We start from the raw sequence: 27,728 nt of genomic DNA, 5'->3' as shown, positions 1-27,728 counted from the left end.
ATTTGTTTTTCCCTTTTGTTGGTTCCCTCACCACCTGCCGCAGATCCAGTCTAGCAGCTATGTTGTTTAGGACTCAGCCAGCTCGGTCTGTAGTGGTGCTACCGAGCCACTCGGTGAAGGACATTGAAGTCCCCTACCCAGAGTTTATTCTGCACCCTTGCCACCCTCAGCACTTCCTCCAAATGGTGTTCAACATGGAGGAGCACTGATTCATCAGCTGAGAATCAGCTGATTGGTAATCAGCAGGAGGTTTCCTTGCCCATGGTTGACCTGATGCCATGAGACTTCATGGGGTCCAGAGTCGACATTGAGGGCTCACAGGGCAACTCCCTCCCAAACTGTATCCCACTGTGCCACCACCTCTGCTGGGTCTGTCCTGTCGGTGGGACAGGACATCGCCTGGGATGGTGATGGTGGTGTCTGGGACATTATCTGTAAGATATGATTCCATGAGGATGACTATGTCAGGCTGTTGCTGGACTAGTCTGTGAGTACAGCTCTCCCAATTTTGGCACTTGCCCCCAGACGCTAGCAACGAGGACTTTGCAGAGCCGACAGGGCTGAGTTTGCCGAAATGTGAAGTGATACATTTTGGTAGGAAGAATGATGAGAGGCAATATAATATAAAGGGAACAATTTTAAACGAGGTGCTGGAGCAGGGGTACCTGGAGGTGTATGTGCATAAATCATTGAAAGTGGCAAAGCGAGTTGAGAAAGAGGTTAATGGAGCATACAGGATGCTGAGCTTTACAAATAGAGGGGTGGAGTACAAAAGCAAGGAAGTTACGGTGAAGCTTTATAAACCACTGGTTCAGCCTCAACTGGAGTATTATATCCAATTCTGGGCACTGCACTTTATGAAGGATGTGAAGGCATCAGTGAGGGTGCAGGAAAGCTTTAGAAGAATGGTTCCGGGGAGCAGCGACTTAAGTCGCGAAGTGGACTGGAGAAGCTGGGGCTATTCTCCTCAGAGAGGAGAAGGTTGAGAGGAGATTTAACAGAGTCCAAAATTACAAGAGGTCCGAAGAGTGTAGATAGGAAGAAGTTGCTCCTATTGGCGGAACGGTCGAGGACCAGGAGATACTGATTTAATGTGATTGGCAAAAGAACCAGAGGCAGCATGAGGAAACTATTTTTTACGCAGCGAGTGGTTAGGATCTGGAATGAATTACCTGAGAGTGTGGTGGTGACAGGTTCGAAAGGAAATTGAGTAATTAGCTGAAAAGAAATTACATGTCTGTGGGAAAAAGGCAGGGATGTGGGACTGGTTAATTTGCACTTACAGATGGCACAGATATGATCAAATGTAACCATTCCAGGATTCTATCTGTCCTGATTCCTCGTTATGTGATTAAATTTTGTATGATTCTGCTCCTGTGAAGTATCTTGGGACATTTTACAATGTTAAGCTTGCTATAGAAATGCAAGTGAAGTAAAGCTTTTACTTGATAGCATAAGTGGGAATCTGTCTATTAATTTCACAAGTTCTGCTGGCTTTTCCCTCTGCTGGCTCATTTCACTGGATGAAAAGCTGGCTGTTGATAAATCTCCTGAGACTGGAGTTCATCTGAAATTACCCATATCTACACCAGAACATGAAGACAAGGAACTGTTGTTGTGTACATTAGACTTTACAAGACAGTTATGTTTTAAACTGTCACCTTTAATTCAAGGTAAATTGGAGTAGTTTGGAGTGATGGACCTGACCTTCCATAAAATCTGACCAGAGACAAGCCCATGTGGCCTGGTTCCTGGTTGCCATGGGGACAGGGACCCAGGTCAAAACTTATTGAAAAGTACAAGTTTAACACATGGAAACAAAGGAGGAAGCAGCTGGTCTTTCTGCATACAGACTCTCAGAGTCAGTCAGACAGATTTGGGGAAGAAGACCCAGAACTATACAAGGCACTAGTTAGACCATGCCTAGAGTGCTGTTAACAGTTTTGATCCCCTTATCTAAGGAAAGATATACTCGCATTGGAGGCAGTCCAGAGAAGGCTCACTAGGTTGATTCTGGGGATGGAGGTACTTTCTTATGAGGAGATGTTGAGTAGGTTGGGCCTGTATTCATTGAAGTTCAGAAGAATGAGAGGCGACCTTATTGAAACATATAAGTTTTTAGGGGGCTTGACAGGGTAGATGCTGAGAGGTTGTTTCCCCTTGTAGGAGAGTCTAGGACCGGAGGGCATAATCTCAGAGTAAGGGGTCGCCCACTTAAAACAGAGATGGGGAGGAATTTATTCTCTCAGAGAGTAGTGAATCTGTAGAATTCTTTACCCCTCAGAGCTGTAGAAGCTGGGTTGTTAAGTATATTCAAGGCTTGAGATAGGCAATTTTTAATCAGTAAGGGAGTCAAGAGTTATGGGCAAAAAGCAGGAAAGTGGAGTTGAGGATTATCAGATCAGCCATGATCTCATTGAATGGCGGAGTAGACTCAATGGGCTGAATGGCCTACTCTGATCCTATGTTTTATGGCCTTATGCTTATGATCTAACAGGTGCTGCTATGCCAAGCAGTAAGAAAGGACTATTTTCGAGTTAACCACCAAGCAGAGTGCTGGTGAGAAAGGATTCCCAGTTTGAAGAACCAAGGTTTGTGGAGAGTTATAGACCAAGGAGTCATTAGAAGTTGCCTTGCTACGGAAGTTCAATTGACTATGATCAAAGGATTGAGTGAAGAGACTTTGTTTAAAATGGCACTGGAGGATTCACCCTGGTGGTGGTGCTGGTGGGGGGTGCGCAGGAGGAGCTTGGGACTTTGAACACAAAACTATAAATTTCCGCTGAGAATCTGGTATAATGTATAATTGTGGTGTGGGATTTTCAGTTGTGTTCAGAAAATAATGGGAAATACTTTCTGTAGTTTAATGGTTTAGTTGCCTACTAAGTAAATGTTCAGTCAATGTTATTTGTACTTTGTTTGCTACAGTAAAAGTCTGGGAACATGAAATCTAGTGCGATTGCTTTGGTCACTGGAAAATTCGTTTTGTTTTAAAAAGCTTTTGGGGATTGTAACACTATTTCCAGATGTGTGCATATATTGTTTAGCTTTAGCCACAGGATCAAGAGCCAGAGGGCACTGATTTAAGGTAATTGGCAAAAGAAGCAATGGTGACCTTATGAAAATCTTTTTCGCGCAGCAAGTATTTAAGATCTGGATTGCACTGCCTGAGAGAGAGAGTGGAGACAGGTTCAGGCAAGGTATCCAAGAAGAACTTGGATTGGTATCTGAAAAGGAAGCATATGCAAGGCTATGAGGAGAAGGCCGAGGGTTGGCACTAGGTAAATTGCTCTTTTGGAGAGTTGGCACAGACACGATGGGCTGAATGGCCACCTTCAATGCTGTAACAATTCGGTGATATATAATATAGATTTTAATCCCTCTTATTTTGTCAGGTTGCTGTACCACAAAATTCCTTCTGCTGGCACAGATTTTCCATAGGTACAGACACTTCTAATCAGCGGACTCAACTGGAGTTTGTTGGTACTGCAGGTTTTACACGAAAGTAACAGAATCCTGCATCTCTGCAGTGTTAAAAAAAAACTAAAGAGCAGAATATCAACATCTAAAAAGACGAAAGCTGAGTTAATGATTCAGGCATAGATTTTACCCTCCATAAACTTAAACTCAGCCAAATCTCTGCTATCCACATACTAGCTTGCACCACATTCTGTTCACCCATCATCCCTATGCTTGATGACCTACAGTGACTCCCAATCTGGTGACACCTCAACTTTAAACATCTTATCCTCATCTTCAAATCCCTCCATGGCCTCGCCCATCTCCTCAAAGCTCTCTCCTCTCTAGCTGTCTCTCTTTCTCCTTCTTTAAGACACTCTTTAAAAGCCTACCTCTTCGAGGAAGCTTTTGGTCATTGTCCAGATGTGTTCTTATGTGGCTCATTGTCAAGTTTTGCTTGATAACCCTCCTGTGAGGTGCATTGGGATGTTTTACATGATATAAATGCAGGTTATTGTTGAAGTTGATGGAAATGGAAGAAAATGGAGGAGATATGATAGGTTCCCAATCACATGGTCAAAATCTACTCAGTAGGAGGAGTACTGTTGTGGGTTGTGTCGGGGGCAGGGGAAGAGAATACCAATTCCATGTTGTGGTACCCATCATGGGATATAAAAATTGTTCTCCTACTCCACATTTACATTTGTGCTGTGGTTGAATATTAGCTGCTGAATTGGGTTAATCAAAATTGTTAGAACTTCAAAAGGACAGACAAATTGATGGGATGGGCAGATAGGTGGCAGATGAAGTTAAAAGCAGAGAAATGTGAAGTGATTCATTTTGGTAGAAAGAACATGGAGAGAGTATAAAATAGAGGGTACAACTCTAAAGGAGGTGCAGGAGAGGGACCTGGGCATATATGTACATAAGTCATTGAAGGTGGCAGGACAGGTTGAGAAAGCAGTTAATAAAGTATATAGTATCCTGGTTCTGTTGAAGGGTCATGAGGACTCGAAGCGTTGACTCTTTCCTTCTCCGCCGATGCTGCCGGACCTGCTGAGTTTTTCCAGGTAATTCTGTTTTTGTATAGTATCCTAGGCTTTATTAGTAGGGGCATAGTGTACAGGAGCATAGAGTACAAGAGCAAGGAGGTTATGTTGAACTTGTATAAGTCACTAGTTCGGCCTCAGCTGTGATATTGTGTCCAGTTCTGGGTGGTGCACTTTAGGAAGATGTGAAGGCATTGGACAGAATGCAGAAAAGAGTCTCGAGAATGGTTTGAGGAATGAGCATATTCAGTTATGAAGACAGATTGGAGAAGTTAGGACTGTTTTCATTAGAGAAAAGGCTAAGAGGAGTTTTGATAGAGGTGTTCAAAATCATGAGTGGTCTGGACAGAGTAGATAGGGAGAAACTATTCCCACTCCTGAAAGGATCGAGAATGATTTAAAGTAGTTAGTAAAAGAAGCAATAGTGATAGGAGGAGAAATTATTTCACTCAGCGAGTGGTTAGGGATTGGAATGCTCTTCCTGAGAAAGTTGGGGAGGCAGGTTCAATTGAACCATTGAGAAGGGAATTAGACTGTTATCTAAAAAGGAAGAATGTGCAGGGTTACAGGGAAAAGGTGGGAGAAAGGAAATAGGTGAGTCTCAAATTCTGAGAGCTGGTGCAGGCACAATGGGCCAAATGGCCTCCTTCTGCACTGTAACAATTCCTGTGATTCTGCGAAGATAAAAACACCACCCTACTCAAAGAGGCTTCCTGCTCCCGACATAATTTCTTCCTGTTGGGAAGAGAGGTACCACTGATGTTAATGGAAGCTAGAAGGGCAGAGGAGCCTCCAGTGAATCCGTATATGGTACGTGCCCAACAGCAGCCTGGGGAGGAGCAGGGACGCGGCGGGAGAGGGGGACGCGGAGGGACTGTGCGTGAGAGAAGGGGGAAACTGAGAAAAGGAAGACACCCAAGGAATCAGGGTCAATTTTACATCACACGTGCCTTTCCTTATGGAGCCCTATAGAGGACGGCATCCAACGCAGGGAGAACGAATTTTTAACAACATTCATAAAAATAATAGCTATGGCAGGATTTGGAAAGGCACAGTACCCCTAGACTAACAGCTAGGGTGCCCACCTGGAGAGTGTGTGCTGTAGGCACACGGACATCAGGCCTGGAGGATCGGACTCAACTGCCATGCGAATCGATTAGCCCAGCGTAGTCATCGTTCAGCCTCCTCAATGGAGGATGGACCCATGGGTGAGGTTCAGGGGAGTGGATAGTTGGGACAGATGGTCATTTTACCCAACCCCTTTTCTTTATCCCACCAGAATTGAATCCTAGTCAGACATCTACCCCTACCCTCCACCACCACCTCCGAGCCCCCATGAATCCCTCCATTCCACAGCCCTCAGGAAAGACACGCAGAAAGGGGTTTGAACACAGTGTCCCGACTGCATGGGCAGCCCAACTGACCAGGGGTTTGCTTGCGCTCAGTTCGTAACATTTCATAATAAACTCAAACACTTTATAAGAAAAAAAAACTTACAATGATTCGAAAGTACGCAAAGACAAAAAGATTTAAAAATAAATGTTTTTTTATTAAATTCCCTCCATCCTTCAATAAACAGCACCCGGCGGGTGGAGTCCTCAACAGTGACCCATGTCTAAAGGTCAGAGAGCCCAGCAGAGCCACAGTTACCTAAAGACAGTGAAATTCCCCAACCATCACCAAGCAACAGCCATTCATAATGAAGAGAACCATCTTAATTAATACTGCAGCAGACAGACATCGACTCCTCTCTCTTCACCCATCCCCCGCCCACACCCCCCTCCCTACCACCCCCCCCCCACCCCTGGAGAATTAATAAGGGAACTTAAGTGGGGCAACGATAGTGGAGTAATAGAGAGCGAGCAAACACTGGGAGAACAGGGGTGGCCACAACTTCAAACTTTCCCTGTATTCTTTTGCTTCAAATTTCATTTGTTCCAGAGTAACTTCAGCAGGAGAGGAGGGGAAAATAAATTAGCCTCCAGCTCGCAAATGTTTAGAGAGACAATAATGTTTAATAGACACAAACACAAAGAAACACAACTTTCCACCAATGGGGCTCGGAGCAATGCCTGGAATTTCCCCCCACCCCACCCCCCCACCAAAGTTTGGGGGGCGTTGGGAGGAGGTGGTTGGGAGGTTGCTGGCATGAAGAAAAAATTAAGCACCTCACCCCCACCACCCCCCAGCCCCAAAGGAATGTGACGGGGGGCTGGGGGGGAGGGGCATGGTTGTGGGGTTATGGGAGGGGCCACAGCTCCGATGTTCACAGATTGGCAAGTGTATTCAAAACAGGTGGATTTATAAAATCCCATAATCGGTACATTCCAAAACTGAAATCTCAGGACATTGGACGAGGCAGTGGAAGGAGTGATGTGGCAGGTTTTCCCCTAACTCTCAGCATTCCCCAACATCCCCCGCCCCCACCCCCCACCCCCCCATCCCCGTCCACCCTCAAGCATTCATAATTTTCCACCGATCACTGTCGATACTGTTGATGCTTCCGACCGTCAGGTCGTCCAGGTAAGAAGCTGAGCTGTCAATCTGTGTATTGGAATAGGGGCCGGGTTCCAGCGCCTCCTTCTTTGCGACAGAGTGGGTCTGGGGCAGATGCACGTCTGTGTCATCTGGCTCATCGACCTGAGACTTGTAGGAGAAGAGAATCTTGGGCTCAGACCTGCAGGGATGAGCAGACACTGTAAACTGCCAAAACCTCAAAGAAAGATTGGCTGCCATTACAGCAGTGACTGTTACTTTAAACAATAGTTCATTGGCCCTGAAGCAATGAGGCTTGGGTTAGAGAAGCAAGACCTGTAACTGAACCAATGCTGTTCTTAAGGAAGCTCTTTCAACCCCTCCCTCAATAGTGGGTCCCAACTCTTGAGTCAGAGGGTCATGGGTTTAATCTTCACCCCAGAGACTTGAGTGCCATATTTAGGCCCATGCGCTCAGTGTAATACTGAAGGAGTAGTGCTGCATCCATGCTACACGTGGATGTAAAAGATGCACTGCAATTTGCCAAGGCTCCTTTGACAGCACCTTCCAAACCCACAGCCTCTAAGACCCAGAAGGACGAGGACAGCAGACAGGCGCATGGGAAAACCAGCACCTGCAAGTTCCCCTCTAAGCCACACACTATCCTGACTTGCAACTATATCACCGCTCCTTCACTGTCCGGGTCAAATCCTAGAGCTCGCCACTTAACAACACTGTGGGTGTACCTAAACCACACGGACTGCAGTAGTTCAAGGCGGCAGCTCATTACCATTTCCAAGAGCAATTAGGGATGGACAATAAATGATGCTCATCCGGCAGTGATGCTCACATCCAATTAACGAATAAGAAAAAAAGTCCCATGGCACTATTTTGAAGTTTGGTCTGGCCAATATTTATCCTGCATACAATATCATTAAAACAGGTTACCTTACCCTGGTCATTATCTCATTGCTGTTTGTGGGAACTTGCTCTGCGCAAATAGGCTGCCCTGTTTTCTACATTACAACAGTGATTACGCTTCAAAAAAATACTTCATTAGCTATAAAGCATTTTAGGATGTCCTGAGCTTGTGAAAGGTTCTATAGAAATGCAAATCCTTCAATTGTTAGGCTCACGGCATAGAAACCATAAATAAAAGCATTGATTTTACTTTGGAAATTAAAGGTGCTGACTGAGATAGACTTATAAGCACTGGTAGCTTACCCAAAGAAACCCTTCAGGAATGTAACATACATCAGCGGAGCAAATAGACTGAAATAAAGGAACGTGGTGACATCCACACAGCTACAACAGGAGAGAAGGGAAGTGTGTTACACAAGTTACAGCCAACAGTAAATTAATGCATCATGTGGAGAAGTTATGTTAAACTTGTAACAAGCCTTGGTTAGACTATAATAAAAAATAGAAAATGCTGGAAAAACTCTTCACCTGAAGAAGGTTCATACGGACTCGAAACGTTAACTCTGTTTCTCTCTCCACAGATGCTGCCAGACCTGTTGAGTTTTTCCAGCATTTACTGTTTTTATTTCAGATTTCCAGGATCTGCACCATTTTGCTTTTATCTTGGTTAGATTATACCTGGAGGGCTGTGCATCATTTAGAAAAAGGATATAGAGGCACTGGAGAAAGTACAGAGAAAGATTTACAAGGATGAAACCAGGACTGAGAAGTTATAGCTGTCAGGAAATACAGAACAGACTTCTCCAGAAACGGGAAGTCAGAAAGATGGGCTGGTAAGTATTTAAAGTTCGATAGGATGAATGCGGAGATGATGTTTCATATCTGGAGTACTGTGTACTATTTTGGCCTCCTTACTGGAAAAGAATATATAATTGCATTAGAAGCAGTTCCAAAAGGGTTCACTCAGCTCATTCCTGGCATGAGGGGCTTATCTTACGAAGAAAGGTTGAGCAGGTTGGGCCGATACCTATTGGAGTTTAGAAGAATGACAGGTGATCCAATTGAAATATATAAGATCCTGGGGGGACTTGATAGGGTGGATAGTGGAAGACTAGAACCAGGGGACACAGTTTAAGAATAAGAGGTCTCCCTTTTAAGGAGATGAGGAGAATTTTTTTTTTCTCAGAGGGTCTTTGCAAAGTCTGTGGAATTCTCTTCCTCAGAAAGCAGTGGAGCCTGGGTCATTGAATTTATTCAAGGCACAGTTAGATAGGTTTTTGTTAGATGTGGGAGGCAAGGGTTATGGGGAGCAGACAGGACAGTGGAATTGAGACCACAACCAGATCAGCCACGATCTTATGGAATAATGGAACAGGTTCGAAGGGCAGAATGGCCTACACTTGCTCATAAATCCCATGTTCCTATGTTCCCACTTGTGGGGAGACTAGAACTAGGGACCATAAATGTAATATAATCACTAATAATTCCAATAGGGAAAAACTTATTTTGCCCAGAGTGGTGAGAATGTACAACATGAGTACTTGTAGCGAAAAGAATACAGGAATTTAAGGAAGCTTGATAAGCACTATGGAGAAAGGAATAGAAGGATATGCTGATGGGATTAGATGAAGAGGGTTGGGAGGAAGTTCCTGTCCAACAGCAACACCATCATCGAACCGTTGGGCCGAATGGCCTGTTTCTGTGGTGTAAAACTTTATGCTTGGTTTGGAAAGAGCAATTCTGGGCACTGTTGCATCTTTGTTGCATAAATCTGTCCTTCTCTGTCCTTTCTTTCAGTTCTGTATCTTCACCCACCATCTTCACCCATACCCCTGGAAATACCTTCACCATTGTGTAATCCTGCAGTGGGCTTTCTTAATCTATATGTGTTTCGATAGGTATATTTGCATATTTTGATACAGAATGAAAGCTTTTAATTTTTTAAAAAAAACACTAAACCATTAATACCATTAGATGCCTTAATGTTCGGCTTCAATGATAGCATTTCACCAGTCAGAAGCCTGCAGGGTCAACCCCCATTACAGGATTTAATCTGGACGGGGGCTCCAGAGCAATAGGGTTTGGTATTGTCAGAAAGGGTAAATCCCCTTCTGACCACCTTCCCCATAAACCATGTGGGTTGCCAAAATAAGAGCATAAGAAATAAGAGCAGGGAGTAGGCCATTTAGCCCCTTAAATCTGCTCTGTCATTCAATAAGATCATGGCCGATCTTCAACCTCCACTCCACATTACTGCCCTATCCCCGTACCCCTTGATTCCCTAGGTACCCAAAACCTAATCAATCTCAGCCTTGAATATTTTCGATGACTGAGCATCCACAACCCTCCAGGATAGATGGGAGGCTAACTAAATTGAGCCAATGCTCGCTGGAGGTTAGAAGAATGAATGGCGATCTCATTGAAACATACAAGATACTGAAGGGGATTGACAGGGTAGACACAGAGAAGTTGTTTACCCTGACTGGGGAACCTAGAACCCAGGGGCACAGCCTCAGGATAAGGGGTTGATCATTTAGGACTGAGATGATGAGAAATTTCTTCACTCAAAGGGTTGTAAACCTTAGGAATTGTCTTCCCCAGAGGGTTGTGGATGCTGCATTGTTGTGTACATTGAAGACTGAGATTGATAGATTTTCATCTCCCAGGGATTTGAGGGATATGGAGAGTGGGCAGGAAAATAGCGTTGAGGTAGAAGATGACTGTATTGAATGGCGGAACTGGCTCAAGAGGACAAATGGTCCACTCCTGCTCCTATTTCTTACGCTCTCATAGAGAATTCCAAAAGATTTGCAACAATCTTGAGTGAAGAAATTTCCCATCTCAGTCTGAGCCCTTATACTGAGATTATGGTCCCTATTTCCTGACTTCCCAGCCAGGGGAAACAGCCTAAAATACACGCAAAACAATCTCCAATAGCTCCTGTACATATCTCTCACCACCCCAGTCCTGTTGTAATATTAACTCACACTTACCACAATCCCACTGTAACATTAGCGCACAGCAGTGCACTGCCAACCCCTTGGATCAGGTTCAATAACGACAAGATCGCAGCATAGATGTAGAAGCTTTTCTTGGCTGCAGGGGTTTGGAAAAGAAAACAAGTCAAGATAAAGCTCTGAAGAAGAGTCATTCGGACTCGAAACGCTAACTCGGTTTCTCTCCACACAGATGGTGCCAGACCTGCTGACGTTTTCCAGCATTTTCTGTTTTTATTTCAAGACAAAGCTGGGTTCCTTTCAGGGAGAAGTACAAAAGGAAACTAAAAGGTGAAGGAGGTTCACTGGCCAGTAATTTTGTGAAAACGTAGTCTGTGCCTGTACTCAGGAATGAACTGACCCACAGGCTGCCAACTCTTGTTGGACATATTCTTGCAGATCGCATCACATGACACTCTGACCAACCACCCTTCGACCCCCACTTAGTTAAACAGCTTTTTTTTCAACAAAAATCCTTTCCACAATAGTTTCACAATAATTACTTAAAATGCACTTTTTTTAAAAAATGCCACCTTCTTTTATTTCTCTACCTGTTTATCGTTTTGCTCACAGCACCGTCCTGGATGGTGGACACTGATCTTTAATTCCTGGAGACTCCAGGGTAAAACTGAAGAGTTACTGACACTGGAAGAGTGAATCAGTATTCTGCTTTACTTGTTTGGGCATCAGTGCCTGATCTACAGCTGAGAAACATGGCCAGAGGCGTCAGTCACAGCTCCCTCACTCATAGGTCACCACTCACTCATGGTCAGTCCACTCTTACTCTATCAAACTAGGAGTTCCATGAGGAAGAACTTTTTTACGCAGAGGGTAGTGGGTGTCTGGAAATCGCTGCCCAAGTTGGTGGTAGAGGCAGAAACTCTAAACTCTTATAAAAAGTGCCTGGATCTGCACCTTAAGTGCTTGTAAGCTGCAGGGCTATGGGCCAGGTGCAGGAAGGTGAGGTTAGAAAAGGCACCTGGGTATCCTCGGGCTGGCATGGACAAGATGGGCCGAATGGCTCCCTCCTGTGCTGTAACTTTTCTATGGTTCTATTAGTACTCTCTAGCTCAGAGGCATGAAAAAATTATGTTTTGATTTTGTGGGCCACTTCACACAGCCTCAGGCCAAGTACAAAAGCATAAATCCACTGTCCCATTAACTTGTACAATTTAGCATCAAAACAAAAGCTGTTGAATGCTAAAAGTGCAGTAGAAATGCAATCCCAGTCTCTTGGTAATGTTGGCTTCAACTGCTTCATAACAGCATCATTTCGAAGGAGAGGTCGGCAATTCTCCCTCATCCCCACCCCCCATTTGCATCCTGGTCAATATTTATCCAATTTATCATTGGAACAGATCATCTGGTCACTCCATAAAATGGTTATAGCACAGAAGGAGGCCATTCAGGTCTTCATGTCTATGCCAACTCTCTGCAAGAGCAACTCAGCTAGTCCCACTTCCCTGCCCTTTCTCATCAAGTCTTGCAAATTTTCCCTCTTCAGGTGCTTACCCAATTCCCTTTTGAAAGCCCCAATCCACTGCATGCTCAGGCAGTCCATTCCAGGTCCTAACCAACCACTGTGTAAAAAAGCTTGTCCTCATGTCACCATTGCCAAAAGAATTGTCAAATTAAATTGATGTCCTCTGGTTCACGACCCCTCTGCCAATGGGAACAGTTTCTCTCTATCTTCTCTGTTCAGATCCCTCAAGATCTTGAACGCCTCTATCAAACCTCCTCTCAGCCTTCTTTTCTCGAAGGAGAATAACCCCAGCTTCTCCAATCTATCCATATGACTGAAGCCCCTTCATCCCTGGAACTATTCTCAAAAATCTTTTGTGCACCTTCCCTAAAGGCTTCACATCCTTCCTAAAGTGCGGTGCCCAGAATTTGACACAATACTCCAGCTGAGTCCACACCAGAGTTTTATAGAGGTTCATCATAACTTCCTTGCTTTTGTACTCTTCACCCATGTTTATAAAGCCCATGATCTAGTATGTTTTATTAGCCACATTTTCAACCTGCTCTGCAACCTTCAATGACTTGTGTATGTATACTCCTAGATCTCTCTGTTTCTGTGCCTTTTAAGAATTGTATCTCTTTATTTTATATTGCCTCTCCTAAATCTTCCAAAATCACTTCACACTTCTCGGGATTAAACTTCATCTGCCTGTATTTCACCAACCTAGCTATGTCCTCTTGAAGTCTATCATTTTCACAATACTTCCAAGTTTAGTGCCATTTACAAACGTTGGAACTGTGCCAAGTCTATCCAAGTCTGGGTCATTAATATATATCAAGAATAGCAGTGATGCTAGTACTGAACCTTGGGGAACCCCACTGTATACCCTGCTCCAGTTCACCACCACTCGCTGTTTCCTATCACTCAGCCAATATCATATTCACACTGCCACTTTGTTCCATGGGCTTCAACTTTGTGGCAAGTCTATAATGTGGCGCTTTATAAAATGCCTTATTGGAAGTCCACATTCACCACATCAACCATATTCCCCTTACCTCATCAAAAAACTCAACCACTTTAGTTAAACACAATTTGTCTAATCCATGCTGGCTTTCCCTAAGTAACTCACACTTTGCCCAAGTGACTGCAAATTTGCTCCCGGATCATCACCTCCAAAAGCTTTCCCACCACCAAGTCGAGCTGACTGGCCTGTAGTTGCTGGGTTACATTGCTGCTTGCGGAATTTTGCTGTGCACAAATTGACTACCACATTTCCCTACAACAGTGACTACAGTTCAAGGTTACTTCATTGGCTGTAAAGCGCTTCGGGATGTCCTGAAGTTGGAAAAGGCGCTATAGGAATGAAAGTTTTTTCCTTCTTTCTATTTCCTGGGCAAAAGCAGAGAATAACTGGGCCTACAGAAAACACATGAAAGGCCCAGTTCCCAGGTGCAAAGACAAAGGAAAAATGGGCAGAGACTCCAGGCCCCTCCCAACCCACACTCTGCGTTGTCCTGGGCTTTCCCCATGCAAATGAAGCAGGGCTGACAACAGCCTAATTTTAACCCCATCACCCACTTACAGAATGGCATCCAGAAAGAGGAAGACAAGCCAGAGCCTCCGCACCTGGTCCTCTCTCAGGTGGTTCAGCTCAGAGATACCGGCCGTCTGCGCTCGCATCTTGTGAACAGCCTCCAAAGCAATGTACAGGAGGAGTTTTGCCAGCCCTGCTTGGAACTGCACCCATCAGCAGGGGTCCCCAACTCCAGGGAGGGGGAGGGGTCACAAACTGGAGGCAACAGGAATGAGACACCACAGCCCACCCATAAATACCGATTAGTATAGCAGAAGAGAGCATTAAGTGACTCACATGGCAGAGATATTCTCTCCCGCAAAGGGGTTTTCGGGAGAATGACGATCATTGAGTAAACCTGGAAGGAAGACAGAACATCATGAGAAGGCTTTTAAACAAAACTGTAAAAACGTACACTTCAACCAAAACTAGCGGAGCATACGGTATATGTGCAAGTTGTCAAAATTTCTTCTCCTTACACTAAAGCCACCTCCCCACGCCCCCCCCCTGCAATTTTCTCTCCTTCTTGGGTATCATAGAGACATTCTCTTGTAGGTTTCGTCATTGTTAATCCTTCAGTTTCAGGGTTGAATGTCAGAGCTGTCCCAATTGTGAGGTATCATGGCTGGTTCCGTTCTTACCGAACATCCACATACAATTACACTCAACAGTTGGGGTCAATAAACAAATCTGGGGCAAAATGCCTGGCCGATGTTCTTCCTCCCTCGCCACCCCTTCACTGCCCAACCCCCCCCATCTCAATCCAGTGCCCAGCTCTGGAGCACGAGTGTGAATATTGCAGGGGCATTGGCAGAGTGGTAGTATTTCCAGACTAGTAATCCAGAGGAGAAGAAAAAAGTTGACGTTTCGAGTCCTCATGACCCTTCAACAGAACTGAGTAAAATTAGGAGAGGGATGAAATATAAGCTGGTTTAAGATTTTGGGGGGGGCGGGGGAGGAGAAGTGGGAGGGGTGTGGTTATAGGGACAAGCAAGCAGTGATAGGAGCAGATAATCAAAAGATGTCAAAGACAAAAGAACACAGAGGTGTTGAAGGTGGTGATGTTATCTGAACGAATGTGCTAAATTAAGAACGGATGGCAGGACACACAAGGTACAGCTCTAGTGGGGTGGGGTGGAATAAGACTAACCGGGCATAAAAGATATAGATTTAAAAATAATGGAAATAGGTGGGAAAAGAAAAATCTATATAAATTATTGGAAAAAACAAAAGGGAGGGGGAAGAAAAGGAAAGGGGGTGGGGATGGAGGAGGGAGTTCAAGATCTAAAGTTGTTGAATTCAATATTCAGTCCAGAAGGCTGTAAAGTGCCTGGTCGGAAGATGAGGTGCTGTTCCTCCAGTTTGCGTTGGGCTTTACTGGAACAATGCAGCAAGCCAAGGACAGACATGTGGGCAAGGGAGCAGGGTGGAGTGTTAAAATGGCAAGCGACAGGGAGGTTTGGGTCTTTCTTGCGGACAGACCGCAGGTGTTCTGCAAAGCAGTCGCCCAGCTGCGTTTGGTTTCTCCAATGTAGAGGAGACCGCATTGGGAGCAACGAATGCAGTAGATTAAGTTGGGGGAAATGCAAGTGAAATGCTGCTTCACTTGAAAGGAGTGTTTGGGCCCTTGGACAGTGAGGAGAGAGGAAGTGAAGGGGCAGGTGTTGCATCTTTTGCGTTTGCATGGGGAGGTGCCATAGGTGGGGGTTGAGGAATAGAGGGTGATGGAGGAGTGGACCAGGGTGTCCCGGAGGGAATGATCCCTACGGAATGCCGCCATTGGACGGTGAGGGGGCCAAATGCTCCTTTCAAGTGAAGCAGCCCTTCACTTGCATTTCCCCCACCACCAAACACATCTTCCCTTCACCCCCCCAGGGGCATTCCGTAGGGATCGCTCACTCCGGGACACCTTGGTCCACTCCTCCATCACCCCCTACTCCTCAACCCCCACCTACGGCACCTCCCCATGCAAACGCAAAATATGCAACACCTGCCCCTTCACTTCCTCTCTCCTCACCGTCCAAGGGCACAAACACTCCTTTCAAGTGAAGCAGCCCTTCACTTGCATTTCCCCCAACATAGTCTACTGCATTTGTTGCTCCCAATGCGGTCCCCTCTACATTGGAGAGACCAAACGCAAACTGGGCGACCGCTTTGCAGAACACCTGCGGTCTGTCCACAAGAAAGACCCAAACCTCCCTGTCACTTGCCATTTTAACACTCCACCCTGCTCCCTTGCCCACATGTCTGTCCTTGGCTTGCTGCATTGTTCCAGTGAAGCCCAACGCAAACTGGATGAACAGCACCTCATCTTCCGACTAGGCACTTTACAGCCTTCCGGACTGAATATTGAATTCAACAACTTTAGATCTTGAACTCCCTCCTCCATCCCCACCCCCTTTCCATTTCTTCCCCCTCCCTTTTGTTTTTCCAAAAATTTATATAGATTTTTCTTTACCCACCTATTTCCATTATTTTTAAATCTATACCTTTTATGCCCAGTTAGTCTTATTCCACCCCACCCCCACTAGAGCTGTACCTTGTGTGTCCTGCCATCCGTTCTTAATTAGCACATTCGTTTAAATAATATCACCACCTTCAACACCTCTTTGTTTTTTTGTCTGTGACATCTTTTGATTATCTGCTCCTATCACTGCTTGCTTGTCTCTACAACCACACCCCCCCCACTTCTCCCCCCCACCCCACCTTAAACCAGCTTATATTTTACCCCTCTCCTAATTTCACTTCGTTCTGTGGAAGGGTCATGAGGACCCGAAACATCAACTTTTTTCTTCTCCGCCGATGCTGCCAGACCTGCTGAGTTTTTCCAGGTGATTCTGTTTTTGTTTTGGATTTCCAGCATCCGCAGTTCTTTGTTTTTATTATTGTAGTAACCCAGAGGCCTGGGCTAATGCTCTGGAGACATGAGTTCAAATCCAATCATTGCAGCGGGTGGGAATTTACATTCAATTAATTAATAAAGCTGGAATAAAACACTAGCCTCTGTAATAATGACCATGAAACGACTGGATTGCCACAAAAACCCATCCGGTTTACTGATGACCTTCAGAGGAGAAAATCTGTCACCCTTCTGGCGTAGAGGGGAAAGCACACCCATAGCAAGGTGGTTGACTCTTAACTGCCCTCTGAAGCAGCCTAGCAAGATACTCAGTTGTATCAAACCACTACACAAAAAAATCACTGGGTGTACCCACACCATATGCACTGCAGCGGTTCAAGAAGGCAGCTCACCACCACCTTCTCAAAGGGCAATTAGGGATCAGCATAAAATGCTGGCCTTACCAGCAATCCTTACATCCCTAAACAATTTTTTTTTTTTAGAGTCAGGTGATGTCAGGATTGGGTTTTATTGGTGCCACACCACCCCCAAATCCTACTAACCCTTTGTCCAGACTCAAATATGAATAATGTTCTTACAACAACCTGCAATCATATAGCGCCCTTAACATAATAAGGGTGCTTCATAGGAGCAATGCCAAACAAAACTTGACACTGAGTCACACGGGAGATAGTTTTACAGATGACCAACAGCTTGATCAAAGATTTTGAGGCTCATCTTGAAGGACCAGAGATAGAGAGTAAGAGGGGTTTAAGGAGGGAATTCCAGAGCTTAGGGCCAAGGCAGCTGAAGGCATGGCCACTAATGGTGGAGTGATTAAAATCAGGAATGATCAAGAGGCAGAGATGTTGAAAGGTTGAAAGACTAGAAGAGGTTAAAGAGATGGGGGAGGATTGGGCAAGATCACGGAAAGGTTTGAATACGTGAACGAGAATTGTAAATTTGAGGCATTGTTGGTCTCGAACCAAGCGAGTGATGGGTGAAGGAGGCTCGATATGAGTTAGGATACAGGCAGCATTAAACCCTTACATTACTTCAGCTTTCCTCTAATTCCTTTCAATCTCTGCTGCATTCTGCACTGTAAGCTTTGGCCTTCTCATAGGGAAGAAGCAAAGACTGGGAGGTTGGCAACAGAGGGCAGCAGATGAGCAACTAACTCAAGTCGCTTCCAATGCATCAACACTCAACAAATTTCCTAGTCACAGGTGCAAGGCAGCTCAGCCACAGCCAACTTGGGGATTAATTGAAGCCTGCTTGCCAGACTTGCAGTTCAACCTGCTGTTTCTAGTGGTGGAGGAGGTTACAGAGATGGAGAGGGCATGAGGCCATGGAAGGCTTTGGAAACGAAGAAGAGAATTTTAAAAGTGAAGCGTTGCAAGACCAGGAGCCAATGTATGTCAGGAAGCTCAAGGGGTGATGGGCCAACACGATCTGGTGAGAGTTAAGATATAGGCAGCAGAATTTCAGATAAGCTCAAGTTTGGCCGAAAGAAATCTAACCATCCTTCACGAGAGTGTTTAAAGCTGCAACATTATGTTCTCTGGAACAATGAGAGTGCTAACGTAAGCCAGGCTGAGAAAGACAGGGTAGGTAAATAGACAGGATTGCTGCACCAAAAACGCTATCCAATTACCTTACTGCACTCGCGTGAATCACAACCGAGGGAAAGGTTGGGCTCAATGTGAAAACATAAAAACGAACAACAGTAAAAGATACAAACATTTTTAAGTGTAGAAAATCAAACACAATCTTGAGTTTACCATCACGCTCAAGGGCAGTAGACCTAATCATGCAGTGAGTATCAATTCACTAGAGTCCTTTAGAAAGGTAATTCTCAGGTAAGGCCAGCATTATTGCTCGTCTCTTGTTGACCTGCAGAAGGGAGTGGTGAGCTGCCTTCTTGAACTGCTGCCGTCTATGTGGTGAAGGCACTCCGACAATGGTATTAGGAAGGGAGTTCCAGGACTATGACCGAGTGATACTGAAGGAATAAGGTGGCAATACAGCTCCTGGAACCTGGTTCATTTGTCTTAGGGAATCAAGAGAATTTTCTAACCTTTATCCTGAATTTGCTTCTCTGAGGCTGGGTGGGCTCGGGTCAATGATGCCAGTGGATTCATCATGACTGAGCTCGGCAAGTCGGACAATTTCTACTCATCCTTATTTTTTCACATAACACAAAGTTCTTGAACTGCGGTGAATGGCAGCCCTGGGGGTGCTGCTCATGTTGAACGGTAGCATTTGCAGAGCAGGTCACGAGCTAGATGATGATGGGGCAACTTGCCCCAAAATGGCAAGTTTGGGGTTTCTGCACAATAAGTGGTAGCAGTCATCAGAGTGTATTTCAAAGCTATACTAGGTCAAACCAAATATGTAAGAGGATCGAGTGAAAATCAGGCAACAGCCCAGAGGATCCTGTTAGATTTTAACGACAAGGCATAAAAGCAGGAAGCTTTAAAAATCACCACTGCCTCTTCCCTGGGGCCAGGCAAGACGCCTGACCTCCATCAACTGGGAGGACTAGGGCAGCAAAGGTCCAAAATTCACCTCCAAGCCACTCACCATCCTGACTTGGAACTATATTGCCGTTCCTTCACTGTTGTTGGGTCAAAATCCTGGAACTCCCTCCCTAACAGCCCTGTGGGTGTACCTACACCACATGGACTGCAGCGGTTCAAGAAGGCAGAGTACAGCTGCATCAATTTTGTATGATTTATTCAAATTGTGAACTGTTTGCCAAATATTTCTTCAAGCCAATTTGCTCTTTTTAATATTTCTGGAAAGGAAAAGCTGGGGAGGGTACAGGGGGTTTAATATTGCACAAATGTTCATGAAATTCAAATGCAGTCTTGTGGGATATGCTCAATTAGTGCTCAAGCTGAGCCTGAGCATGTGGTGGGGGTTGGCGTGACACAGCTAAGCATGTGGGCAAAACGAAGTGCATTTGATAGAAAAATTACATCTTGAAAGTTACTACTGAATCCGCTTCCACTGTCCTTTAGGCAGAACATTCCAGATCACAACAAATCGCTGCGTTAACAAAAAAAAAAATCCCCTCTAGTTCTTCTGCCATTTACTTTAAAGCTGCTCCTCTGGTCATCGACCCTCTTGTTAATGGAAGCACTTTCTCCCTATATACTCAATCAAAACGCTTCGTGATCTTGAACACCTCTATTAAATCTTCTCTGTTCAAAGGGAAGCTCAGCTTCTCTAATCTCTCCCGTTGACAACTCCCTGCAAAGGGAAAAGTGAAGTTTCTTCATCACCCCTCTGGTTCAAAAATCAAGAGGGATCTAGACAGGGTGCACAGAGAGAAACCATTCCCATTGGCTGGAAGGATCAAAAACTAGAGGACACCAATTTAAAGCGACTGGTTTTTGCCAATGCTGAGATGAGGAAAAACTTTTTTATTTAAATGCATTAAGTAGTTAGGATCTGAAATGCACTGTCTGAAAGGATGACGGAGATAGGTCAAGTCATGGCTTTCAAAGGGGAACGAGATCAAGAAGTGAAGCAAACAATTTGCAAGGTTAAGGGAAAAGGGTAGAGAGTGGAACTAGCTAAATTCCTCATGCACAGAGTCAGCATTGGCTAGAGAGGCAGAATACTGTAACCATGCTATGGACCTTCTGCCAATTATCTTAAATCTGATTATCTGGTTAAATTTCAAATATTAGGGACAAAAAGAAAATGAAATATTTGTAATGCACACCTTGAAGATCTCCTATAAAACTTCTCAGAGATGAGTGACAGTGAAATGGGTATAAAATTTATAGACATATATATTGTGAATTTTTTTATGGAGCAACTCATGAAAAATTGAAGGAGGTTTGATTAATGCAATGCAAGGATTGCACCACTGGGTGGTGTATTTTAGTTGCTGCGAATAAAGATGATGTTGCTTAAAAAATGAATATTATAAAGCTTAAATGGTAGAGATAAATTATTTAGAAAAATTGGAATGAATGCAATTGAAAAGTTGTATATTGGAAAGGTTATATCATTGGAGAGGTTTAGGAATAAAGGAATCGGAATTAAAATCAATGTGAAATAATGTATTTTTGAAACATTTCCAGAGAATGAATGGTTTATTTAATGTGCATTTGATTAAATTGTATGGAGTATTTTCTACATTGACATAATATTCAGGGAAATGTGCATACAAGTGTCAGAGGTCTTGTGGTGCAGTGAGTAGCGTACCTGCCTCTGAGGCCGACACTCTGGGTTCAAGTCCTGCTCCAGGACTTGATGGCCAAGGAAGGTGTGTTCATAATGTGACAAATCCTTCCAACACAAGCCAATGGCAGGTGGCGAGAGTGAGAGTGTGTCCTGGGAAGCTGCCTGGCTGTTCTGAGCAATCGAATTGGTGACTTAGGCTTTGCACAAACGCAATGGGCCAATTAAGTATAAAAGGGCAGTCAAATAAAACATGAGAATATATTCCACACTAGGGGACAAACTCTTATTTTCTTTCCCTGGAGAAATTATTTCTCCCATTTCTTTTCTCCACAAGATTGCAAAAAACGGTTTCTGGCAAAAGCTGCCTCCGAAGTTACCAATCTCGGAACGATTTAGGGACCAGAACCAGGTTTTATAAAGGGTTTATGTTTTTAAAGCGAGTTGTCTCCAGTGACTGGACCAGTAATATTTGAGAGCTCCCCTTCCCTTTGATCCTATTGGCTTGTAATAGCAGCTGAAGGAGGTGAAGGGGTTTCCACAGGACATGAGGTTGTGGAAGAGGGTTGCAGTTGCATTTGGAGATGATGCAATTTCTACTGAGGATTTGGAGAGGAGAAAGAATGTAGCAAATATTAAAAATGAGGAGTTTGGAGTTTCTTACCAGAAAGAAGAAACAAGAGCTGGCAAGCCAGAAATGACGGCCCCCATGTCCATAAACATTGAAGTCCTCGGGAGACAGATGTGCATCAGGATACAAGATCTCCAAGGTCCCCTGGAAAGAGACACATCGGAAGTGCTGATCAGACACACCAAAGTAGATTTCCCTTATTACATCCCCCATCCCGCTCCTTGCCCACACAATGCATTAAAAAAGCATTTTATTATTGTGTGGGAAAAGGCTCCACCATTAAAAATCACGTCCAAGGTCAAACGCGCCTCACAAAGCCAGAAGTATCAGATTGGGTTCACAACTTTAGATGATGCTAGTTCCACACGTTGCCATCCTGATGTGAAATGCCTCTGAGCATTGGCCAACCTGAGGGAAAGAGTGTGAGTAAACTGAGGCGGACGGGGGGTGGGGGGGGGCAGTGGGCAGGGTTGGTGGCTTCGATGCATCAAAAACATTTGCTTGCTAGTGGAGATGGAGAGAGTTGATGATGCTTATAGGTGTCCTGGCCAACGTTTATCCCTCATCCTGTACTTTCCATCGCATTGCTGTCTATGGGATCTTGCTGTGCACACAGTTGCCAAGCCATATACCTACTCAACGACAGCGACTACACTTCGAAAGTACTTCACTGGATTTAAAATACTTTGGGGACATTCTGAGGGTGCAAGAGTCACTATACAAATAGGGAAGGGGGTGTAAAGAGGGAAGGGGTGAAGGAGACAGACAGAATAAAGAGAAAAGAAAAAAGGGAAGAAAGGAAGAGAGAGCGAGAGGGACAGACAGCGAGAGAGAGACTAGCATTTAAATAGAGTGTTCCACAAAGTGCTCTACAGCTGATTAAAGTGTACTCATTGTTGTAATGCAGGACCAAGATCCATGCAGTGGGGGAAGAGTATGAAAGGCAAAGTGTGATGTGCAGGCACATCAACATCTGATTAAATTGTAATTTGATGGGACGCATCCACATTTACTAAACCATTATTGAAACCATTATGATTAACCAAGAAAACCAGAATCAGCCTAAAGAGGCCGACTGGATTACTTTTCAGCTTCATTAGATCCCACTGTATCCACAAAAATAAATAACTCACATATATGCAGCACATTTCACAATCTCAGGACATCCAAAGCCAATCAAGTACTTAAAGTGTAGTCACTGTTGTAATGTAGGAAACACAGCAACCAATTTGCATGCAGCAAGGTCCCAAAAACAGCAATACGATAATGACCAGATCTGTGTTTTTCATTTAAAGTGACATTGGTTGAGAGATGAATATCAGCCAGAACTCCCCAGCTCATCTTCCAATAGCCGTGGGAACTCTTATGTTGACCTGAGGGGGCAGGCCATTATTTTTAACATCTCATCCGAAAGATGTCAACTCAGACAGTGCAGCCCACCCTCAGTACTGCACCGGGATTGTCTGCCTGGATTATGTGCTCAAGTCTCTGGGGTGGGACTTGAACCCATGACCTCTTGCCTCAGATGTAATAGTGTTATCAACTGATAAAATGCAAAAATAAGACAGCACTGTTGAAAACAAGAGCATTCAGACAGACCTGTGTTATCGAATAGGCCAGAGCAAGTACTGTTGTTATGGTCAATACACGCTTGATACTGGAGTTACTTTCAAGGTGTCCTAAACCCAGGAATAATGAGAAAAAAATGTACATTAATATCAGTGTATAGTGTATATTTATTACACAAGTACATAAGACATAGGAGCAAGGGTAGGCCATTCAGCCCATCAAGCCTGTTCTGCTATTCGATAAGTTCATGACTGATCTGATGTGGCCTTATCTCCACTTCCTTACCTGCCCCCCACCCCATAACCCTTAACTCCCTTGTCAATCAAAAATCTGTTTAACTCAGCCTTGAATAGCTTCCATTACCCAGCTTCTAGTCTTCGCTATGGAAGAGAATTCCAAACACCAATGAACCTCAAAGAAGGAATTCCTCCTCATTTCAGTCTTAAAATCTATATCAATGACTTGGATGAAGACACTGAATGCATGGTAGCTAAATTTGCTGATGACATCAAGATAGGTAGAAATATAGGTTGTCAAGAGGAGGTAGAGAGTCTGCAAAGGGATATAGATAGGTTAAGTGAGTGGGCAGATGGAGAATAATGTGGGTAAATGTGAACCTCTTCATTTTGGCAGGAAGAATGGAAAAGCAGTATACTATTTAAATTGAGAAAGATTGCAGAACTCGGTGGTACAGAAGGATCTGGGTTTCCTGATACATGAATCACAAAAAGTTAGCATGCAGGTACAGCATGTGATTAGGAAGCCAAATCGAATGTTGGCCTTTATTGCAAGAGGAATGGAATATAAAAGTGGGAAGTTTTACTGCAGCTGTACAGGGCCTTGGTGAGACCACATCTGGAGTACAATGTACAGTTTTGGTGTCCTTATTTGAAAAAAGATATAACTGCTTTAGAAGCAGTTCAAAGGCTTATTTGACTCATTCCTAAAATGAAGGACTTACCCTATGAAGAAAGGTTGAAAAGGTTAGGCCTATACCCATTGTGGTCAAGAAGAATGAGAGGTGACCTCATTGAAACATTCGATCTTGAGGGGACTTGATAGGGTGGATACCCAGAGGATGTTTCCTCTTGTGTGGGAGACTAAAACTAGGAGGACACAGTTTAAGAATAAGAGATCTCCTGTTTAAGGCAGAGATGAGGAGAATTTTTTTTCTCTCAGAGGATAATTTGTCTGTGGAATTCTCTTCCCCAGTAAGTAGTGGAGGCCGGGTCTTTAAATTTATTCAAGGCTGAGTTTGATGGATTTTTGATAGATAGGGGAGTCAAGATTAGGGGGGTAGACAGGAAAGTGGAACTGAGACCACAACCAAATTGAATGGTGGAGCAGGCTTGAGGGGCCAAACGGTCTACTCCTGCTCCTAAGTCCTATGTTCTTATGTTCCTAAATGGGAGATCTTTTATTTTTAAACTGTACCCCCGGTTCTAGATCCCTCACGATAGGAAACATCCTCTTAGCATCTATCCTGCTGAACTCCGCAAAACCTTGTATGTTTCAATGAGGTCACCTTCCATTCTTCTAAACTCCAATGAGTATAGGCCCAACCTGCTCAACCTTTCCTCATAAGACAAACTCCTTCATCCCAAAAATCAGCCGAGTGAGCCTTCCTGGAACTGCTTCCAATGCAAGTATGTCCCTCCTTAACCTTAAAACTGTGCACATAAGAATTATTTTCCATTTTCTGAATGCTGAAATGGCAACTTTAATTTATATAGCAGATTTTACATAGTAGAAAGTGCCAATGTGCTTCACAGGAATGTTACCAAGCAAAATTCGACACCAGGCTACCTAAGGCGATATGAAGGCAGATTGGTCAAAGAGCTAGGTTTCATGTGGATGGAGAGTGAAAAACAGGATCAAGCGTCTCTGTGGTGCCTTTCCTGGTCAGATAGCCAACCAGCATTCCTTGTCACAGCTGACACAAGTAAAGGACACTTGAGGGCAGTGCCAAGGGCAAGTGCCACCTTTGGGAGAGCAGCCTAATGAGGATGTCAATGTCCTCGGGGAAAGAGGGGAGAAATGCTGGAGAGGAAAAGTCTCTCAAAAATAAAAGTAAGTCTTTTTCAATGCTGCTCTGAAAAAAAATCGGCTTAAATAAAGAAATTCCTCTCTAGTACTCTCTTCTCCAGACTGAAGAGTAAATCCCAATTTCCTGGCAATGGTGAGATAGATCAAACAGAGCTAATGTTCCCTGGATGTTGTGCAGGGAAGCACCCTTCTCTTCACACCTACGTCCCCAAGATAGAATAACGGAGAATAGGATTCCTTGCTGGGAGCAGCATGCCAGGATTGTGGTACCCCAAGTCTTAAAGGAGAGAGAGAGAGATAAAGTGACGGAGAGGTTTACAGAGGGAATTTCAGGGCTTAGGACCCTGGCAGCTGAAAGCACGGCAACCAATGGTGGGGGCGATTAAAACGGTCTAGCACAAGAGTTCGGAATTGGAAAACGATAGAGATGTCAGAGGGTTGTGGGGCTGGAGGACGTTACAGGGGTAGGGAGGGGTGAGGCCCTCATGGGATTCAAAAGCAAGGGTGGGAGTTTTTAAAATTGAGATATTGCTCTACTGGGGGCCAATGGCATCATACATGGATAAACTCGACAACTTACCAAATGCCAAGCCTAATATTATTACGCTCAGCTCAGTCGCCAACAGAAAGAATCGTGAAATCTCCCAAAGGATCTAAAAGAGAAACAGCAAATGTATCAATCATTGATGGCATTCACTGTGCAAACCGGTCAAAATGCTTTATTCCTCATTTTAAATGGTGGGCTGAGCTGTGGAGGCTCCACTGTTTCCAGATCTCATTTGCCGAGACTTGCGCACAAAGAACTATCACTTGGGGGAGGAAGGCAAGTGAATCTGCAACCCGGTGCCTCAGGGCAAGGGAGAAAACTGGGGATTGGCAAGGGTAGGGGATGGGGGAAGAGGGGGAAAGAGGGTTGTTCTTGGAACACGTCTGAGGTATGGTAGACTAACCAAGCGTGAGATAAATTGCAGCCAGTGTAGGACTTCCAGAACTGCCACAAACTCGTTCCTTGGTCATCATCTCCATCCCTCTCCCTGGTCAGTGCCTGAGATTGCACAAGATCATCAGAAATCTGAGCTCTGATTGTGACATCATATCCATTTCATCACCAAGACTTCCACCTCCAAAACATCACCATCTCTGCTTCAGCTTATCTGCTGCTGAAACCTTCATCCATGACTTTGCCTCTTGGCTATACTCTTTCAAAGATCTTCTGGCCCAGCCTCCTATTTTCCACACTCCATAAACTTAAATTCATCCAAAACTCTAATGCCCAAATCCCAACTCGCAGCAAGGTCCTATTACCAGGGGTCCTGCTTCTAATGACTTCTAGTAAAGTACAAATGTGTGGAGTGAAAAACAGGATTGAGCTCCGCTGTGATGCCTTTCATGGCCAGATAGTTGACCAACATTTCTCATCCCGGCTGACGCACGTAAAAGGACAATTGGGGGTAGAGCGGAGGGACAGCACCCTAATGTAGATGCCAAGGTCTTCAGGGAAAGAGGGGAGGAATATTGGAGAGGAAAAATCTCAATAATGAAAGTGAATCTTTTTCAACGCTACACTGAAAAGAAATTCCTTCCCAGTACTCTCCTGTCCAGACTGAAGAGTAAATCCTAATTTTCTCACAATGTTGTGATAGAGCAAACAGAGTAATGTTCCCTAGACATTGTATAAAGAAAATAAGGTTCCTTGCTGGGAGCAGCATGCAAGGATTATAGTACCCAAGTCAACCAACAGCCCTGAAAAGACTTCAAAATTTATTTTAAATGTATAAATCTAATGAAAGAATTGAAAGCAGAAGAAAAACTTTCTCCACCTACCTTGTCCGTTACTATAGCCACTGTGGACGCACTGACTGTCATGGAAACAATAGCACGTGTGATGCCCACTGTTGCCACAACAAAAACCTGCAGAAGAAAAATTACCCAATTAACTTTTCTAAAACTCTTTCGCAGGATGGTGGGTGTCGCTGGCTAGGCCAGCATTTGTTATCCATCCCTAACTGTTCTCGAGAAGGTGGGGGTGAGCCGCCTTCTTGAACAGCTGCAGTCCAAGTGGTGTAGGTACACCCAGAGTGCTGATAGGGAGGGAGTTCCTGGATTTTGACCCAGCAACAGTGAAGGAAGGGTAATATGTTTCCAAGTCAGGATGGTGAGTGGCTTGGAAGGGAACACCCAGGTGGTGATGTTCCCATGTGTCTGTATACAATCTCTTTTTGGGTCCAGTTTTTATAGACTAGATTTGTACTCCGAGTACAGAAGATTAAGGGGTGATCTAATTGAGGTATTTATGATGATCAATGAAATTGATATGGTAGATGGAGAGAAACTATTACCTCTGGCGGGAGAGTCCAGAACAAGGGAGCATAACCTTAAAATTCAAGCTAGGCACTTCAGAGGGTGATGTCAGGAAGCACTTCTTCACACAAAGGGTGGTGGAAATCTGGAACGCTCTCCCACAAAAAACTGTTGAAGCTGGGGAGTCAATTCAAAATTTCAAAACTGAGA

General features: G+C 44.4%; 1 protein-coding gene across 1 annotated transcript in view; it reads right to left on the bottom strand.

Moving 5' to 3' along the window:
* Nucleotides 1-6,949: 6,949 nt before the first annotated feature.
* The window catches only part of tpra1 (transmembrane protein, adipocyte asscociated 1), a 56,112-nt gene continuing 35,333 nt past the window's right edge, over nt 6,950-27,728 (bottom strand). Inside the window, exons 4-11 of the mRNA XM_041191865.1 lie at nt 27,042-27,128; nt 25,798-25,870; nt 23,202-23,281; nt 21,636-21,746; nt 14,233-14,293; nt 10,898-11,000; nt 8,208-8,288; nt 6,950-7,185 (exon numbers count right to left, since the gene is read on the bottom strand). Of these exons, the coding sequence (XP_041047799.1) occupies nt 6,963-7,185; nt 8,208-8,288; nt 10,898-11,000; nt 14,233-14,293; nt 21,636-21,746; nt 23,202-23,281; nt 25,798-25,870; nt 27,042-27,128 (819 nt within the window). The 3' untranslated portion in view covers nt 6,950-6,962. The remainder of the gene's footprint in view (nt 7,186-8,207; nt 8,289-10,897; nt 11,001-14,232; nt 14,294-21,635; nt 21,747-23,201; nt 23,282-25,797; nt 25,871-27,041; nt 27,129-27,728) is intronic.

Source organism: Carcharodon carcharias, chromosome 7 (genome assembly GCF_017639515.1).
Source record: "Carcharodon carcharias isolate sCarCar2 chromosome 7, sCarCar2.pri, whole genome shotgun sequence".
NCBI classification, from domain to species: domain Eukaryota; kingdom Metazoa; phylum Chordata; class Chondrichthyes; order Lamniformes; family Lamnidae; genus Carcharodon; species Carcharodon carcharias.
The sequence above is the reverse complement of the archived record's forward strand: the minus strand, read 5'-3'. Positions and strand labels throughout refer to the sequence as shown.